Raw genomic sequence first — 18,935 nt, forward strand, 5'->3', positions numbered from 1 at the left:
TTTTATATTATTTGAAGGTAAAAACAAATTCCCCAAAAAATCTCGATGACGCAGTCTGCGCCATATAACCCCCCCCCCCCCCCCCGGGGCACCCCTGGAGGACATTATCAAGTAAGTAACAGAATACATAAATTTATGACCATATCTAACATACGCAAAATGTTTCCTATAGCCTTGTAGTACTTTTTCAAAATATAGCTATCATTGTATTCAACAGTACTAACGACTGTTTTTTACGTTTTGATGCAGCAACTACAAAATACCTTCATTTCACCAAGATTTAACAAACTTCTGAACTCAAAATAGAACAGGTACAGTGCAGGATCTACAAATCTTGCCCCCGCCCACGCAAAATATTATCAAAAGACCCTCCTTCTACCTACCTACATTTACACACACACACACACACACATATAGTATATGTACACATACTCATATATAAGGTTTGTGTGTGTGTAATTCTTCAGCTCATGTTGACAAAGTCACATATAAAGGCATAGAGGGTGATTCAAAAGTCCCTTAACACCCCCTATAAAAGTAGAGTAGCTTGATAGTCTAGTCTGACTGACAGGTGTCATACCCGGTATGCATGATCTAAAGTCGGAATTTTTCCGGCTTTGTCCTCGCATAAACCTTTACCTGTTTATACGTATTGTATTCGTTTCTGTACCCCTGAGTGAGTACGTTTAGTTTTTACATACGCATATACGATGGCTGAGGCCCCCCCCCCCCCGTCCCCATGAGCCTTATTTTTCTCCAGGCCCCCATCACTGCGAGATTTAGCGGCTTGTAGCTCTGGCACTGCACAGGTAACAAAATAATTTCTTCGACGGTTTAAAATTAAAAACTGTGCATGTGACCTTAGATTAAAGAATGTTTCGAAACAATTATTGAACTATTGTCATGGAAATTAATACGGAAGTGAATATTACTTTCTGTAAGTGATATCGGCTCATGAATATATTTTCAACCTACACAAAAGGAATCGTGAACAATGGACCGGATGTGAGTTGTGTATAAAAGCAGCGAGCGGGAATCGAGTAAGCATTCCAACTTCAGCACTCAGAGAAGAGCAAAACGGAAAAGTAAACCATGAAGACTGTGAGTATATAATCCGTTATATTTTCCTGTATATGAAATGCGTTCCCTTATTTAAATATATGTATGCGGCCCCGGCGCCTACCCAGCGTCCAATAACATGGGTACCTGGGGGAAACCCTGGGGGGTAAAGGTTTCAGGGGCGTGATGCTGATCACATCACCCCCTCTCACGACCGGATCAAGAAAGTGTGGGGCGTTACCCCCACACCCCCTATACGCCTTCATGGCGTGGTGCTATGCACAGGGGAGCACTTTACTTTTTTTTTACTTTTTAAATAGTAGCTAGGATAAATGAAACAACTCGTTTAGGAACATTACAACATTGGTAGACATAGTCATTTCAAAATATATTGCCACCTTTCGTATTTGGCCTGGGGTGGAGGGTAAAGTGTGTTGCATACATACTGTACTTGTCTTACGACCACGCTTCTCTGATGTTATTGAACACTAGACCCACAACGAGCTAGTCACGTGCGCTGTTGGATTATGTGTAGGCACAATACACGAAAATATTCCAGAAAACATAATAAATGAAAACATATGCACTTCCGGTCATAGCTATTCTTCAAGATATAAACGATAAACAATTAGTTCTTGGAATATTTTTATGACTTGACAAAGGTTTTCGATATCGTACACCATAAAATATGGGATATGATGAAACGCCCTTAACATTAAGAAACCATACTTATCAAACAGAATATAATGTGTTGAAATTAACCACGAAACAGAAAGAAAGTATTAGCTATTTTTATTATTTCTAGGCTTTTCTTACAGTGGTTAAATTCACGCCATACCCTGGCTGTACCAAAACTCCTCATACGTAAGCTATTGCCTTTTCAAGACTCTCGATATTGAATTCTACCATCTTTTCAGCTTTGCTTCGTTTTGGTGATATTGGTGGCTTCGGCAGCCTCCGAAAAGAGGGACAAGCGCGGTGGACTAGCTGTTCCAGCATCCTCCAGCACCGTGCAGACCCATCCATCCGGAGGAGCTTCTTCCAGCAGCACCGTGCTGGGGCCATCTCTTCCAGGAGTTGCAACCGTCGTAGCCCCTGGACTGGCCGGTGCAGCACTCGCCTCTCCGGTCGTCTCTCTATCCTCGGCCGGATCCATCCGTTACGCCTCTGGTTACCCATACGGAACCATCGCTGGTGCTCCTCTGATCGCCGGTGCCACTCGAATCCTTTCCCCTGCCGTTGGAGCTTCGTACGCAACCACCGTCGCCGGTGCACCCGTGATCGGTGCTAGATATGGTGGTTACCTTCTGGGATCATCCTTGCTTGGTGCTGGAGTCGTAGCTCCGTCTGGTGCCATCTTGGGTTCTCCCCTTACTGTGTCTAATTTGGGTGGTGCTGTCTACGGATCAACCTTGGGAGGAGCTATCCTTGCTGGATCATATGCCCCACTTAGTGGACTTGCTTACAAAGGGTAAATAATGTATGCAAGATCACATTACAAGATGAACTGTACACACTGTAGCTACAAGAAAAGCTCTATTCGGAGTAACCAGAAACCAAATAAATTATAGCATTGCATACACTTGTTTCTTTAATTATTAACATTTTATTTAAACGTTCCTCTTTCTTGATTGCTTTGTGTTCGTATTTTGTTACCAATTATTTACTAGAAATATATTGCACTCACAACATATGAACTGATACATCAATTCTACATACACATTGATACACTGATTATGCTGTAAACTGTTATACTTAAAGTGCATCCAAATTATAAAATTCAGACCTACACCTATTGCGTACGTAGACGAAATCTGCTATCAGATTTTTCTAACAAAGAAATGACTTGTCGTGTGGCTTTGTGACTTGTCGATTTGGATTCGGTGTGTGTGGCTGGTCTTAGAATCCAAAGACAACTGTAATTTCATCCGCTAGATAAGAATTGCATTTTCTAGTAATTTCCCAAAAGACAATATACCCGTTTGAAGATTATGTTTTGACCAGGCCCGTAGCCAGAATTTTATTTCGGGGTGAGCTCATCAACACAGGCGTCTCAAGAAATATTTTGTAGAGGGCATCAGGCCATAGATAAAACTTGATTAGTACAAAAAGTGATGACAATGCAGGGAGAGTCAAAAGTCTTTGGACACCCATTTATTTTTAAACCTGAATGGAAAATGAGAAATCTAGTAATGGGATATGATAGTTAGGGGGCCAACTTGTAGGGTACATTGTGACCATGGCCGCTATCTTGAAATACGCCATCTTGAACGCAGGTTCGAAATTTCAAATGGGAAGGGGGGGCATGTCGCATATCAAATTACACTATCGTGAGCTCACGAATTCAAAAGTGTAATTGTTTCTTTGATATCTTGTGTCATTTGCAAGTTATGAACAATCAAAAGTTTAAAAATCACCTACCAACGGCACGCTACAGCACATGTTCGTAAACACCGTATCCATTCCGGCCTCACACGCAAGAGAATATCCGGTGAAATGTGGTCACACGCGTGCTGAATGCGTTCCTGTAGGGGTTTTTCAGCATACACAATCTGCTTGAGATGGCACCACAGGTAGAAATCTAGGGGGTGTGACGTTCGGTGATCTGGGCTTCCATTCCACGGGATCACAGCGACCAATCCACTTCCCTGGGAATTGTGCATCGAGCCATTGACGCACACCATCGCCATAGTGGGGAGGGGCCCCATCGAGTTGAAAATAGGAGGGAAAGTTGCCGTCGGGGTTCAGAATGGAAGGAGACACATGTTCCTGAAGGAGCGGCAGGTACTCTTGCGCCGTTAAGCTAGTGTCGATGAAAAATTAACCAATGATGCGGGTGTTCCATACCCCACACAACACCATCACCTTTGCAGGACTATGTTCCTTACCCGGTTGCACCCAATTTGGATTAATTTCACACCAGTACCGATAATTATGCCGATTGACCTCCCATTCAATCAGAAATATGCCTCGTCGCGGAACAGTATGCCACGTGTAAACGAGGGATCCTGTTCGTGTTTGTTCGTACTCCACGTGCAGAACTCTACCCGTCGATCTGGGTCATCCTCGTTTAGTCTATGTTGCACGTGCAGCTTATAAGGATGCCAGCGATTGTATGCAATACCCGGACAATGGAGGACTGGCTGATACCACTTTCGAGTGAGAGACGACGAGTACTGCGTTTGGGACTCTTCACAAACAATGCTAGAACCATCGTTGCCGTCTCCTCATTAGTGGCAGTCTTTAGTCGCCTATTACACTGATATTGAAGAATTGGATGTATTGCCCCCCCCCCCCAAACATTTAATTCTCAATCCACTCCGCAGAATCCAAGTATCAATTTAGGGCCTAATATGTAAGATTTGGATATTGCCCCCCAACAATAACACATATTACCCGTTATAATTCCCTTGCAAGTCTACAAATTGATATCTATGCCTAGGTATAGCAGCAATGGTTAATTGGCTTGAACAATGTAGGATTGGACACAAGTTTGAATTACCATTGAAATTTCAATTATTAAAATAACCCCCTTAAAGCTCCCAAGTTGAGTGGACACAATAAGCGTCCAGAAACAGATCTGTGGGCTCCGCTACCATTATACATACTTCCTTCGTCTAATGGATTCAATATGGTGGATTTAAGGTGTAAACTTTATACATATATTTTAGAAAAATATATAAATATTGAATTTTATATTATTTGAAGGTAAAAAAAATTCCCCAAAAAACCTCTACCTACATATATATATATATATGTACACATACTCATATATAAGGTTTGTGTGTGTGTAATTCTTCAGCTCATGTTGACAGAGTCACATATAAGGGCATAGAGGGTGATTCAAAAGTCCCTTAACACCCCCTATAAAAGTAGAGTAGCTTGATAGTCTAGTCTGACTGACAGGTGTGATACCCGGGATGGATGATCTAAAGTCGGAATTTTTCCGGCTTTGTCCTCGCATAAACCTTTACCTGTTTATATGCATTGTATTCGTTTCTGAACCCCTGAGTGAGTACGTTTATTTTTCACATACGCATATACGATGGCTGAGCATCCCCCCCCCCCCCCACACACACACACAGAGCCTTACTTTTCTCCAGGCCCCCCATCACTGCGGGATTTTGCAGATTGTAGATCTGGCACTGCACAGGTAACAAAATAATTTCTTCGATGGTTTAAAATTAAAAACTGTGCATGTGACCTTAGATTAAAGAATGTTTCGAAACAATTATTGAACTATTGTCATGGAAATTAATACGGAAGTGAATATTACTTTCTGTAAGTGATATCGGCTCATGAATATATTTTCAACCTACACAAAAGGAATCGTGAACAATGGACCGGATGTGAGTTGTGTATAAAAGGAGCGAGCGGGAATCGAGTAAGCATTCCAACTTCAGCACTCAGAGAAGAGCAAAAGGGAAACGTAAACTATGAAGACTGTGAGTATATAATCCGCTATATTTTCCTGTATTAGAGATACGTTCCCTTATTTAAATATACGTAATTCTAATTTCCAAATAGTAGCTAGGATAAATGGAACAACTCGTTTAGGAACACTATAACATTGGTAGACATAGTTATTTCAAAATATATTGCCACCTTTCGTATTTGGCCTGGGGTGGAGGGTAAAGTGTGTTGCATACATACTGTACATGTCTTATGACCACGCTTCTCTGATGTTATTGAAAACTACACCCATAACGAGCTAGTCACGTGCGCTGTGGGATTATGTGTAGGCACAATACACGAAAATATTCCAGAAAACATAATAAATGAAAACATATGCACTTCCGGTCTTCAAGATATAAAGGATAAAAAATTAGTTCTTGGAATATTTTTATGACTTGACAAAGGCTTTCGATATGGTACACCATAAAATATGGGATATGATGAAACGCCCTTAACATTAAGAAACCATACTTATCAAACAGAATATGATGTGTTGAAATTAACCACGAAACAGAAAGAAAGCATTAATTATTATTTTTTATTTATAGGCATTGCTTACAGTGGTTAAAATTCACGCCATACCCTTGCCTGTACCAAAACTCCATACGTAAGCTATTGTCTTTTCAAGACTCTCGATATTGAATTCTACCATCTTTTCAGCTTTGCTTCGTTTTGGTGATATTGGTGGCTTCAGCAGCTTCCGAAAAGAGGGACAAGCGCGGTGGATTAGCTGTTCCAGCATCCTCCAGCACCGTGCAAACCCATCCATCCGGAGGAGCTTCTTCCAGCAGCACCGTGCTGGGGCCATCCCTTCCAGGAGTTGCAACCGTCGTAGCCCCAGGACTCGCCTCTCCGGTCGTATCTCTATCCTCAGCCGGAGCCATCCGTTACGCCTCTGGTTACCCATACGGAACCATCGCTGGTGCTCCTCTGATCGCCGGTGCCACTCGAATCCTTTCCCCTGCCGTTGGAGCTTCGTACGCAACCACCGTCTCCGGTGCACCCGTGATCGGTGCTAGATATGGTGGTTACCTTCTGGGATCATCCTTGCTTGGTGCTGGAGTCGTAGCTCCGTCTGGTGCCATCTTGGGTTCTCCCCTGGCTGTGTCTAATTTGGGTGGTGCTGTCTACGGATCAACCTTGGGAGGAGCTATCCTTGCTGGATCATATGCCCCACTTAGTGGACTTGCTTACAAAGGGTAAATAATGTATGCAAGATCACATTACAAGATGAACTGTACATATTGTAGATACAAGAAAAGCTGTATTCGGAGTAACCAGAAACCAAATAAATTATAGCATTGCATAAATTTGTTTCTTTAATTACTAACATTTTACAAGTAGTATTTATTTATATACGTTCTTCTCTCTTGATTGCTTCCTCACATCTACGTAAATAATTGTGTATTCATTTTCTAACTAATTATTTACTACAATCATATTACATTCACAGCATATAAAGTGATGCATTAATTCTACATATACATTGATACACTGATTCTGCTGTAAACTGTTACACTTATAGTACATACCTAGACCCTTTTACGTACGTGGACGAAATCTGCTATCAGATTTTATCTAACAAAGGGAATTATTTGTCGTGTGGTTTTGTGACTTGTCGATTCGGATCCGGTGTTCGGCTGGCCTTAAAATCCGAAGGCAACTGTAATTTCATCCACTAGATATGTATTGCATTTTCTAGTAATTTGCTAAAAGACAATAAACTCTATTGAAGATTATGTTTTGACCAGGCCCATAGAAATAATTTTATTTCTGGGGGGGCTCATCCGTTATCAGCACGGACGTCGCAAGGAATATTTGTAGAGGGGTCAGGGCATAGATAAAACTTGATTATTGCAAATAATGATGTTATTTTATAAAATAACTATTATAAGTTATTAAAAATAGATCAATTTCAATCCAAATTTATTGTTATTACATAAATGGAGAAACTTTGCTCCTCAACCACCATATCAGTGTATATCTAACACTATTGTTGTCCATTATTTTCTCTTATATTTTGTACAGTGGGATCCATGAGTATTACCATGCAAATTATCCATGCTTATTTTCATTAATGTTTCTCTTACATCCTATGTGTTTTGAGGGGATGGATTTTTATGTATGCTGGTGCAGAAGTTGTCAACATCTTGTTTTGAGTTTTCTTTTCATTCTTGAAGCTCTTATTGGGTCAAATAAAGTGCACGAACATGGTGATGGACAATTTGCATGGTAATACTCATGGATCCCACTGTACAGTTAGTGTAGTTATAATTTGGTTATAATCAAGAATGAAATATAGGTCTACGTGTATTGTTGTTTAGCCCAATAAATATATGAAAGGTTGTGTTTCTGTGACATTGTTTACACGTAATTAAATTGTTATCCTGGTCTGTTACTGATTTTTAATATATTTTCCGTTAAAAGAGGCCAAGGAACTTGATATCCACGAAATTTATCTTTAATCATCATTAGGGTGGATAAAAAATATTTTATTAATTTTTTAAAAGACATGCTTAAAATTACTTGTATTGATTTTGGCCCCATATATATAGATACATGTTTATTATAGAAAGTTTTTTTCTGGTAAACGGTCCTTCAAAATATTTGAATAGTTTGATTAAAGTAAATTAAAAATGATATGTAAATATATATATTTTTCTATTTCTGATACTGTATATATAAAGTGAACGTACTATGGAAATGATTGTTGGGTGTATTAATGAAACCATAATATTTTCAGTAACTTTTCTTCCACTAAAAATAAAACATTCTGGATTTACTATATAATTAAAATATTTCTTACATTTTTGTAGCTGAATTTTGATCATTGTTTTAATGATAGTTTGCAAAATATCAGCTGCCATGTTTATTTATAGTTTAATGATAATGACACTATTTACGATTTAACATGATTAATATTTTGTTTATTATTCTACACCAAATATTTGTTACTTTTTCCTATAAAAATTATTGAATTTTAAATTAAGAGAAATTTAAGTGTGCTTTAAGTAAACATATTATATTTACTTTTGTATGAGCTTCACCCCATCAGTACATGTATTTCCTTCTTTACTTTTCTTAGAGCCCAATAAACACCATTAAATGATTACGAGATGAATAGTGATTCTGATATTTACAAAATCCTTATGCTCATTATGCATAAAATGAACTTTCATTTCAAACATTTTTCTCGAAAGCTATTCGTTTGTAAAGATATTTGGAGTTATCAACTTAAAATGGTCCACCCTGTATATAGAAATTTTAGGGGTGTGTAGGTACAATTTAGTTTAAGCTACCCCTCTGTGAGACACAGTGTTTCCCACTGGTTTTATAGAATCTGTACAAAGTAATCACAATTAATTGGACATAACCTTCAACCTTTCTCTGTAACAGTAGTACTTGGCAGAACAGACGAAACCATATTTCACTTGAATACCAAGTCAGTAAAAACGTGTGTCTGTAACAGTAGTACTTGGGAGAACAGACGAAACCATATTCCACTTGAATACCAAGTCAGTAAAAACGTTTGTCTAACAGTAGGACTTGGGAGAAGAGACGAAACCGTATTTCGTTTGAATACCAAGTCAGTAAAACATTTGTCTGTAACAGTAATACTTGGGAGAAGAGACGAAACCATATTTCACTTGAATACCAAGGCAGTAAAAACGTTTGTCTGTAACAGAAGTACTTGGGAGAACAGACGAAACCATATTCCACTTGAATACCAAGTCAGTAAAAGCGTGTGTCTGTAACAGTAGTACTTGGGAGAACAGACGAAACAATATTCCACTTGAATACCAAGTCAGTAAAAACGTTTGTCTGTAACAGTAGTACTTGGAGAACAGACGAAACCATATTCCACTTGAATACCAAGTCAGTAAAACCGTGTGTCTGCAACAGTAGTACTTGGGAGAACAGACGAAACCATATTCCACTTGAATACCAAGTCAGTAAAAACGTTTGTCTGTAACAGTAGTACTTGGAGAACAGACGAAACCATATTTCACTCGAATACCAAGTCAGTAAAAACGTGTGTCTAACAGTAGGACTTGGGAGAAGAGACGAAACCATATTCCACTTGAATAGCAAGTCAGTAAAAACGTTTGTCTGTAACAGTAGTACTTGGAGAACAGACGAAACCATATTCCACTTGAATACCAAGTCAGTAAAACCGTGTGTCTGTAACAGTAGTACTTGGGAGAACAGACGAAACCATATTCCACTTGAATACCAAGTCAGTAAAAACGTTTGTCTGTAACAGTAGTACTTGGAGAACAGACGAAACCATATTTCACTCGAATACCAAGTCAGTAAAAACGTGTGTCTAACAGTAGGACTTGGGAGAAGAGACGAAACCATATTCCACTTGAATACCAAGTCAGTAAAAACGTTTGTCTGTAACAGTAGTACTTGGAGAACAGACGAAACCATATTCCACTTCAATACCAAGTCAGTAAAAACGTTTGTCTGTAACAGTAGTACTTGGGAGAACAGACGAAACCATATTCCACTTGAATACCAAGTCAGTAAAAACGTTTGTCTAACAGTAGGACTTGGGAGAAGAGACGAAACCGTATTTCACTTGAATACCAAGGCAGTAAAACATTTGTCTGTAAAAGTAGGACTTGGGAGAAGAGACGAAACCGTATTTCACTTGAATACCAAGTCAGTAAAACATTTGTCTGTAACAGTAGGACTTGGGAGAAGAGACGATACCGTATTTCACTTGAATACCAAGGCAGTAAAAATTGACGAGACAAAATCAGCTGCCATGGGACTTCTTCAGTAAAAATAAATTATATGTAAATCCACATGTTTTAAATACTTTCTTTTCGTATTATGAATATGTTTATTTGCAGAATCCGCATTTTATATTATTCCCTTCCCTTTTACCACATGGCAGGAAATACATGCAATGTGTAAAGTGCATTCTCCATTTTAATTGTCACTAACTGAAGGTCATCGCTTGAATTAAGTGACTGTTATTTTGTAATTATTCTGCAACATACTCCCTTTATGAATATAAATTGACATAGCTAATTAGCTCAAGGTCGTATCAAATTGAGGAAAAGATATTGAACTTTAAAGTAACTGAATTCATTTTCTTTCTTGTTAGACACGTGGAAGCATAGAATTTAGCAATGGCGGATTTAGCTGGGGGACAGGTGCCCTGCCTAAAGCGATAACTTGGCATTATGAAAACGAACAAATGAAGTGTTCCAGCACCAGAAAATAGAAAAATCAAATATAATAATGATGATGGTGATAAATGTAACGTAGTACTTCGTAAAACTTTTCATGAAAACTTTGATGCGAAGAAATGTATTTGTGAAACTACAACAGTCTTTCTTGTTAAACAATCTACGAAACAAGGAATTTATTTATTTACATTTTACTTGGGATTACAGCTAAGCAGTTTTTCTCATATCTACGTATATATGTACTGTACACAAACTTACATTTTTTAGTACATTATTATTAAAAGACACTATCAAGAGATTTTTTTCTACTAGTTAAGTCACATTTTCAAAAAAAAGATAACAATTTATATCCAACTGTAGGGTTAGGTTCACAAATCAAAGATTCCAGACACTGAGGAAAAGGAATTTCACAGTTTATAAGAGTGTTATAGAATGTCTCTGTTTCTTGTGTGTATCTATTACACTGAAATATGATATGGTGTATATCTTCCTTGTTGCCACATGTACAGTTTGGGTTTTGTACAATCCGGATCTTTTGTAAATGACTTTTAGTAGTTGTATGTCCTGACCTAATACGATTTAGTAATACTATAACATCCCTTGTACATTGAACTGATTCTATTGAAATTAGCTATTCTTTGATAAAAGCTGCCTGCATTTATCAAATTCACCTTTGCACCATTCCTTCCAGTTTTCCTTCAACTTTACAAAAGAAGGAAACATGTTCTGCTCCAAGAAATTTTCTCTTCGCAAAAAAAGTTTCGAAAAAAATTGTGAAGTACTAATAGAGTGGAATGAAATTTGAATGCAGATATTATTATTTTTTTTTTCATTTCTTTCCTAAACGTGGGTCTACCTCGGACATTACTTGCTATAAGGAGAGACTCTTGCATCAATAGACATTCTGTAAACAATTGTGTACATTGTTAAAATTGTTTGGAATTTTTTAGGATTCTAGACAAACAAATAGGAACCTCTTGACTATGAAGGGTTTCTTTGATTAGTGTCAATAATGTTGGACATTGATTTTTATAAATATATATTTCCGTTTACCCCTTAAACATTTCTTAATGACTGCAGTAAGATACCAAAACATATAATGCGGGGCTTAGGCGCCGGCTTTGGGGGGGGGGCAAGGCACTTTCTGCCCCCCCCAACAAATTCACGTAGAGAGATCTATTTTATGCATATTCATACATATAAAATATTGTTTATGCCAACCTTGCACCCCCCCAAAAAAAAAATATCTTAAATTGGCGCCTCGGATGGAAGACATTTACATCTCCACCCGTACCTCAACGTCTATAGACCCCTTTTCGCTACCACTGAGCAGAAGTATCAAAATGTTTCAAGGTTATTCTACAACTGATGTCGATTCTGATAGGAGAATGACTTAGGATTAGAAATCCACTTCACAGCAGAAAAATTGCTAGACTTTTTTTTATCGAAAATTTGCCTCAAGTTTTTTTTTTCAGCAGACAACGCAATTTTTCAAAAACATTCAGGAAATTAAGTAGGATATTATTTAAGAGATTATTTCAATCTTAAGTTATTGTACTACAACTTTTATTCTTTCTACTGCACACCCGCTGTACGTGGTGGAGACTATATTGAAAAGTGATGAAGTGTTTTCAATCCTATTATACATACTTTGTTAATTTTTTAAAAAAAATATTAATGTTACTTTTTGACTCTGCTATGTATATAAGCGGGGAAGCCTATACAGGGTGGCTCAATAAGTCACTTAACACCCTCAGTACAAGGCCACTGCAGCATGGAATGTGAAAATGGCGATGACCAATCATTGCCTGGCCAAGGGGGAACCACATTGACGCCACCCACACGGTCGGCGGCCATCTTGATGTCCGCCATCTTGAATTCAACTTCAGAATTTTAAATGGGAAGGGGGTCGTGTGACATATCAAAATGGGCTAGAATTTCACGAGAAATGCAATGGTGAAGGTTTTTTCGACGTATCTTTCACCAGTAAAAAGTTATGACTGAATTCTTGTACCAATTAGCTCCTTTTCGAGGTGTTAGAAAAATGCCTTAAAATTTGTTTAGCGCATCGGTAATGCATCGAGATCAAAGGGACGTCTAGGGAGAGAAGTTCGTATGCCATTGCACACGATTTTAATCGGATACATCCATGAAGAGCTGCTCATTATGAATGGTTGTCGCGAACAATTTACAGTGTGACATCCATTGAATTAAAAATCCTTCACAGTGACAAGGCTAATGTTTATGTTCAGAAGGAAGTTCATAAACAGAATATGTGACCCTTGTCATCTGATAACTAACTTTGGACAAAAACTGGTTCATAACGTTCCCATAAGTGTTCTGGTGTTCTTCCCTATTGAAAAAAACTCTGTAAAAAGTACCTTCTTCCATAAGCAAGGATGAAAAAAACTGTTTATTTAACAAATCCAATTAGCCCTAAGCATTTAAGGTTCCGTTGATGGAAAATTGACTAACCAATCGTGTTCCACACAGCACGCCACACCATTAACTTACCAACACTAACCATTCAGCTTTGATCTGTCGAAAATGGGTTATCAGATAAAAAACATCAAATATTCTGTTTATAAACTTCCTTCTGAACATAAACATTAGCCTTGTCACTGTCAAGGACTTTTAATTCAATGGAAGCGTCACACTGTAAATTGTTCGCGACAACCATTCATAATGCGCAGCTCTTCTTGGATGTATCCGATTAAAATCGTGTGCAATGGCATGCGAACTTCTCTCCCTAGACGTCCCTTTGATCTCGATGCATTACCGATGCGCTAAACAAATTTTAAGGCATTTTTCTAACACCTCGAAAAGGAGCTAATTGGTACAAGAATTCAGTCATAACTTTTTACTGGTGAAAGATACGTCGAAAAAACCTTCACCATTGCATTTCTCGTGAAATTCTAGCCCATTTTGATATGTCACACGACCCCCTTCCCATTTAAAATTCTGAAGTTGAATTCAAGATGGCGGACATCAAGATGGCCGCCGACCGTGTGGGTGGCGTCAATGTGGTTCCCCCTTGGCCTGATAACGATTGGTCATCACCATTTCCATGTTGCGTGCTGCAGTGGCCTTGTACTGGGGGTGTTAAGTGACTTATTGAGCCACCCTTTAGAAAGGAGACCGTTATAGAAGGGGGAGCTTTCTAGTGGAAATAGGAATGAGATTTATGTTGCTGTTTGGTTGTATTGGTGTCCGTGCATTGCTTGATTAGAAAATTGGTTTTAATTTTACCATTGAAGATTTTATGCAAAAATATCATGTCTGCTAGTTCGAGACGAGGTGCAGTGGCTGGATATTCAAAACAGACATAATTCTGTTTTAATGAGGTATCTCGTAAAATGTATTCGATATGTTGAGAAAAAGTTCAGAATAATGATTCTTGGAAAACCATGGTCCAAATAGAAGAGCAGTATTCAAGAATAGGGGAGACAAAAAAAAAATGAAAAATTTCCTAATGGATTGTTGGTTTTGGATCGCAGTGAACCTGTACAAAAGATCAAGGAGAGCTTTTAGTAGCTTGTGTAACCCCTTCATTCCTGAAACCATACGAATACGTAATGTGAAATGCTTGCCCATGCCAAACTCGTAGATTTACGGATTTCATAGCGTATAATCACTATTTTTCTGATTGAAACTATTGTGAGAACATTCAATCTTTGGGGACATGAAGAGGCATCTCTTAGGAAACGAATATAATTAATTTTAGACTGGATCCGAGCCTTGAATGACGCCAAGAGAAAAATCTGAAGTGGTGCGCGTTATTATTGCTATTGCACCACACTAACCACGTGTCTATATGAATCCAATGGACATCAAACTGGTCGTCCAAGTGTTGTTATCCATGCTATCTTAAGGAAGCAGAAATAAAAGAATTGTTAAGTACAAATGAATGGGGTGGTGATATTGATGAATTATGCTGATGTTCCATTGCGAGTGGTAGTGATACAATAGGAAGAACGATTGGATGTTCATCATCGTGAGACCAAACTCTGGGTCTCCTAGAGGGTATTTTCCTCCACTTGTCCCTCCAACTGAGAAGAAAAAGGCGGCAAGGATTTCCACGTGTGCTCGAAGACTGCACTTGAGCAAAAGAAGCTGAAAGAGCGCTACACGTGTACGAAATGTGCAGCCCTGTTTTGAGATGTATCATTTACCTGCAATGAATTCCTGGTCTGTGCCTTTGGAGAAATAGTTGACAGTTCTGTTTTTATGAGCCTGTGTACAAACATGACCCCTCAAAAGTAAAGATTTGATTTAATGTCTGCTTTAATTAATTTTCTGCGAGAGAAAGTGATTTGCAAGATAGTATTTGATCTTTACACATCATCTAAGGAAGAGAGAAATTATTTTCATAATATTTCTGGTTGTTACACATTTGCAACTTGGGAACGAGTTATACCTACCGAATCCTCAAATCAACAAGCAAGCCTCTGACGTCTTCTCAATCCATCACCTATTGCTAACTCTCCCGCTCACGTTGTACACTGTCGGTAGGCTCACTAGCTGGATTTCCGCAGTCAACCAGAGATGTTCCGGAAATAATGTAAGTGTAAGAATTATACTCAATCAAACTCAATTAATAATTCAAAAGAAATATTCATAGGAATATATAGGGCAATTGAGCAGTGATTTTAACGAGTGATCAGTTTCCTGTGATAAATATTCCGGAGAGTGTAAAGACCCCATAAAACTTTATTGAACTTACAAGTATAAAAGAGAAGAGTACGGTCATACTTCTCATTCCACTTCCAGAGCTCCATTTTAACTAAAGACTAGAAGTAAGATAGTCGCCATGAAATCCGTAAGTATGCAGTATAATAGAGGTTTCAAACTCCTATCTGAATATAACACAGACTTAAACAAAATTTGCCAAACTATCTTTCTCTTACCATATTTTAAAATCATTCTCTTGTATAATGTAGTACTACATCTCTGAATGTATAAATGTTCATTTATCATCATCTACTATTCTGCTCATTAGCATATTCCTCTAGTCTCCAGCCATTTCTATTCATAGCTTCCTCCTTCAGCATTTCGTACATGGATGAACCCAGATGTTCTTCTTTGAGGGGGTAAACAAACCTGAGGGATAAGCAACACATTTTCCAGTGGGTTGGGAGATAGAAAACACTTTCGAAGGGATGATAATACTTTATTTTAACAACAATAATAAATTGTCTTTATTAAATTGATGAAGTTCAATTTAGGGCTGCTTTGCAACTCAACCCTTTTGAATATAATGTTACACATGTGATAAACTACGTATGAATCAGTAAGCTACATGTTATTGTTATTGAGTTATTGTTTTAAGTCCACTTTTTGCACTGAAAGGCTAATCGGGACTGGACCTACAGTTTAAAGTGGGATCCGAACCACTATGTGCCTCCATGGTTATCGAACCTGAGACCCCTTGATTACAAGGCAACAACGTTACCACTGCGCTATCGGGGAGGCACAGTAAGCTACATGTAAAATAATATATACTTATACACTTATAAAAATACACAGCAATATTAAATGAATACACAATTGTGTAACTACAAATACAAAAGACAATATTAATAGTAATAATGCGTAGCATTGAAAAGGGAATAACATTTATTTTACTTGTTAAAAAATAGTACAGTGAATGGAATGAAAATTTTGACTACTCGTTTTTAAAGGGGACAAGTGCTCCAGTTGCGCCTCGCGGTATACGCCTGTGATTCCGTATCTCTTTCTATCCATTAAATCATCCAAAACTATGAATCTATTCCTTCTATACTGACATTCAAGCTATGAATTCTAATATATCTCTGTAATGGTTTCAACTAATTGTTGATTTCACACCCTAACGATCATTTAACTTTTTCTATTTTTCACCAAACACTTTCAATATGTTAATGTTCCCTACACGCTTGCCCAAATATCGATTCATACAACAATAGCATTTATGCAATGGGTTTCAGACGCCTCATCCTCACTTCCAACATTTCTCGTTACTTTTCAAGCAATAATTGCATAATCTCATATGTGTGTATTACATATCTCAATACGGTTGCGTTTTGCGAGTACCTATATGAACGAACACGCTTATTATTATTGTGAACGCTAATTTCTGACACGAACTCATATTGTACTAAACTAACGCTTCATAATTATGTGCTACACATTCATTCTATCTTGGCAAGACGGCTTGAAGATTTAGTTTATAATTAATGATTTCGACGCTTTCAATCGTCTGGTGTACAAACATATACACCGATGAGCCATTACATTATGATCACCCTGACCCGGGAACATTTAGCGCGCGTGGAGCGCGGAGAGTAACACGTGACAGCATGGTATATATTGGGCAGATCTACAGGTTCGCTGTTAGTAGTGTCTCCGGAGCAGAATGGGAAAAGCGGCCGATATCTCCCGGTTTGATAGAGGTCAAATTGTGATGGCACGGCACCTTGGTACCAGCATCTCTGAAACCGCACGGCCCCTTGGTACCAGCATCTCTGAAACGGCGAGGCTTGTTGGCTTCTCTCGTGCCGCTGTTGTGAGCACGTTTGGAAAGTGGTGCAACGATGGGCAAACCACGACACGTCGTCCAGCCGTGTGTCGACAGCGGCTCATGGATACCAGAGGCCAGCGGAGGCTGTCACGCATTGTTTGGAGCGACCGCAGGGCCACAGTGCAAGAAATCGACCACAGGTACAACAGTAGTGACCAGGACAATCTTTCACAGCACACGATTCATCGGACACTGCTGCGCATGGGACTGCAGACATAATGTGATAGCTCTATTAGGTATATGGTCTATAATACAGCGCCGGTGGATCCATAGTAAATATATGTATATATATGTACACATAATTAATTGTTATTCTGGATTTTCAGGTTTACTTAGTTCTGATGATTCTGGTTGTCTCCGTGGCTTCAGACAAAAGGGACAAGCGAGGTATTCCGACAGTTCCGGTCTCCACAGGCACATATGAGATTCATCCATCAGGTGGAGTATCTCTTACCAGAACTACACAGGGCGCCACAGATGCTTTGGCTCCTCTTGGACGGTCGATTACAAGGTTTCTGGCGTCTGGGCCTTTCCCAGGAGGCAATGCAGTGGCGACATCCATTGTGAAACGAATTCTTAGTTCCAACCCAGCCACTGTTCTGTCTACTCCAATTGCAGTCACTCCGCCAGTTGCTACTACCATTGGAACTGTGTATGGAAGCACTCTGACTGGTTCTCCAGTGATTGGTGCGAAACATGCTGGTACTTACCTTCTGGGTTCACCTTTGGGTGGAGCTGTTCTAATCGGTTAACACATTAATAGAGTTCTTCTTAGAGGATGGGTTCACAGGAATGAACAGCACCAAATTTCTGTGTTGTTTGCAAATAAAGTATACCATGTCACCAAGATATTTAGTCCTTTCTGTGAGAAAAATATTAAGCCCTCCTAGTTACTTAATTTTAAGAGAACACAATCGCATAAAACCAATAATTTCTAAAGAATAATATTATACTAATAGTAACCACGTAGTGCCAAAGGACCATTATGGCGTACTAACACCACATCGACCTAAACATAAAAAATAAGCCACAATCCACTTTTAGGACACTTAACATTTCATTAATACTATTGATGAGTATGTGCAGAGAAGATTCAACACTGTTTCTTGAGATAATGAAATGTGACGCATTTTCACTAAAGCAACACATAGCATTATTTCAGCACTCGCTGCTATAATTATCACTCGCTGACTTAAATTGATACTGGAAAATTAGTAATATTTCAATTTTCTCTGTATTTTGAGATAGTTTTGCAGGGTACACCAGTGATCCATTTTATCACTCCGAGACTATCTTCGCGGTGAGAATTTGTTAAAACCAGGCATTGAGTGATAAGGACTTCATACACATTTGATAAAAACAACTCATCTATGAAGACAGACCACTCTAATATATTTCCAAACATGGGAAACAATTAGCTTACAGTAGTTTTATCGCAAGAACAGTTTAAAATACTGTACATTGACAACTCCTAATCAACATTTCTTCAAAGATAGAAAAGAGCAACCAGTCATAAACAATTCCATTTTTTCTTCATGTAGTGCTTCAAAGGCTATAAAGTGTAGAAGTATATTCTCAGTGTCTATCTATCTATCTATCCATATTTATATTTAAAATGTCGATTCAACGTTTGGGAAAAATCATATCTTATGTGTCAA

At 38.4% G+C, this 18,935-nt stretch overlaps 3 protein-coding genes across 3 annotated transcripts; all 3 read left to right on the plus strand.

The window, feature by feature from the left end:
• Positions 1-964: 964 nt before the first annotated feature.
• On the plus strand, positions 965-2,540 carry LOC145981028 (uncharacterized). Its single transcript, XM_083114125.1, has 2 exons — positions 965-1,101; positions 1,977-2,540. The coding sequence occupies exons 1-2, from the start codon at positions 1,093-1,095 to the stop codon at positions 2,532-2,534; spliced, it is 567 nt and encodes a 188-aa protein (XP_082970251.1). The 5' UTR covers positions 965-1,092; the 3' UTR covers positions 2,535-2,540.
• Positions 2,541-5,315: 2,775 nt separating this feature from the next.
• Positions 5,316-6,717, plus strand: LOC145980869 (uncharacterized). Its single transcript, XM_083113951.1, has 2 exons — positions 5,316-5,504; positions 6,175-6,717. The coding sequence occupies exons 1-2, from the start codon at positions 5,496-5,498 to the stop codon at positions 6,715-6,717; spliced, it is 552 nt and encodes a 183-aa protein (XP_082970077.1). The 5' UTR covers positions 5,316-5,495.
• Positions 6,718-17,112: 10,395 nt separating this feature from the next.
• Positions 17,113-17,496, plus strand: LOC145980870 (uncharacterized). Its single transcript, XM_083113953.1, has one exon. The coding sequence runs from the start codon at positions 17,113-17,115 to the stop codon at positions 17,494-17,496; it is 384 nt and encodes a 127-aa protein (XP_082970079.1).
• Positions 17,497-18,935: the final 1,439 nt, after the last annotated feature.

This window comes from Lepisma saccharinum, chromosome 28, assembly GCF_977018435.1.
Source record: "Lepisma saccharinum chromosome 28, izLepSacc3.1, whole genome shotgun sequence".
NCBI lineage: Eukaryota > Metazoa > Arthropoda > Insecta > Zygentoma > Lepismatidae > Lepisma > Lepisma saccharinum.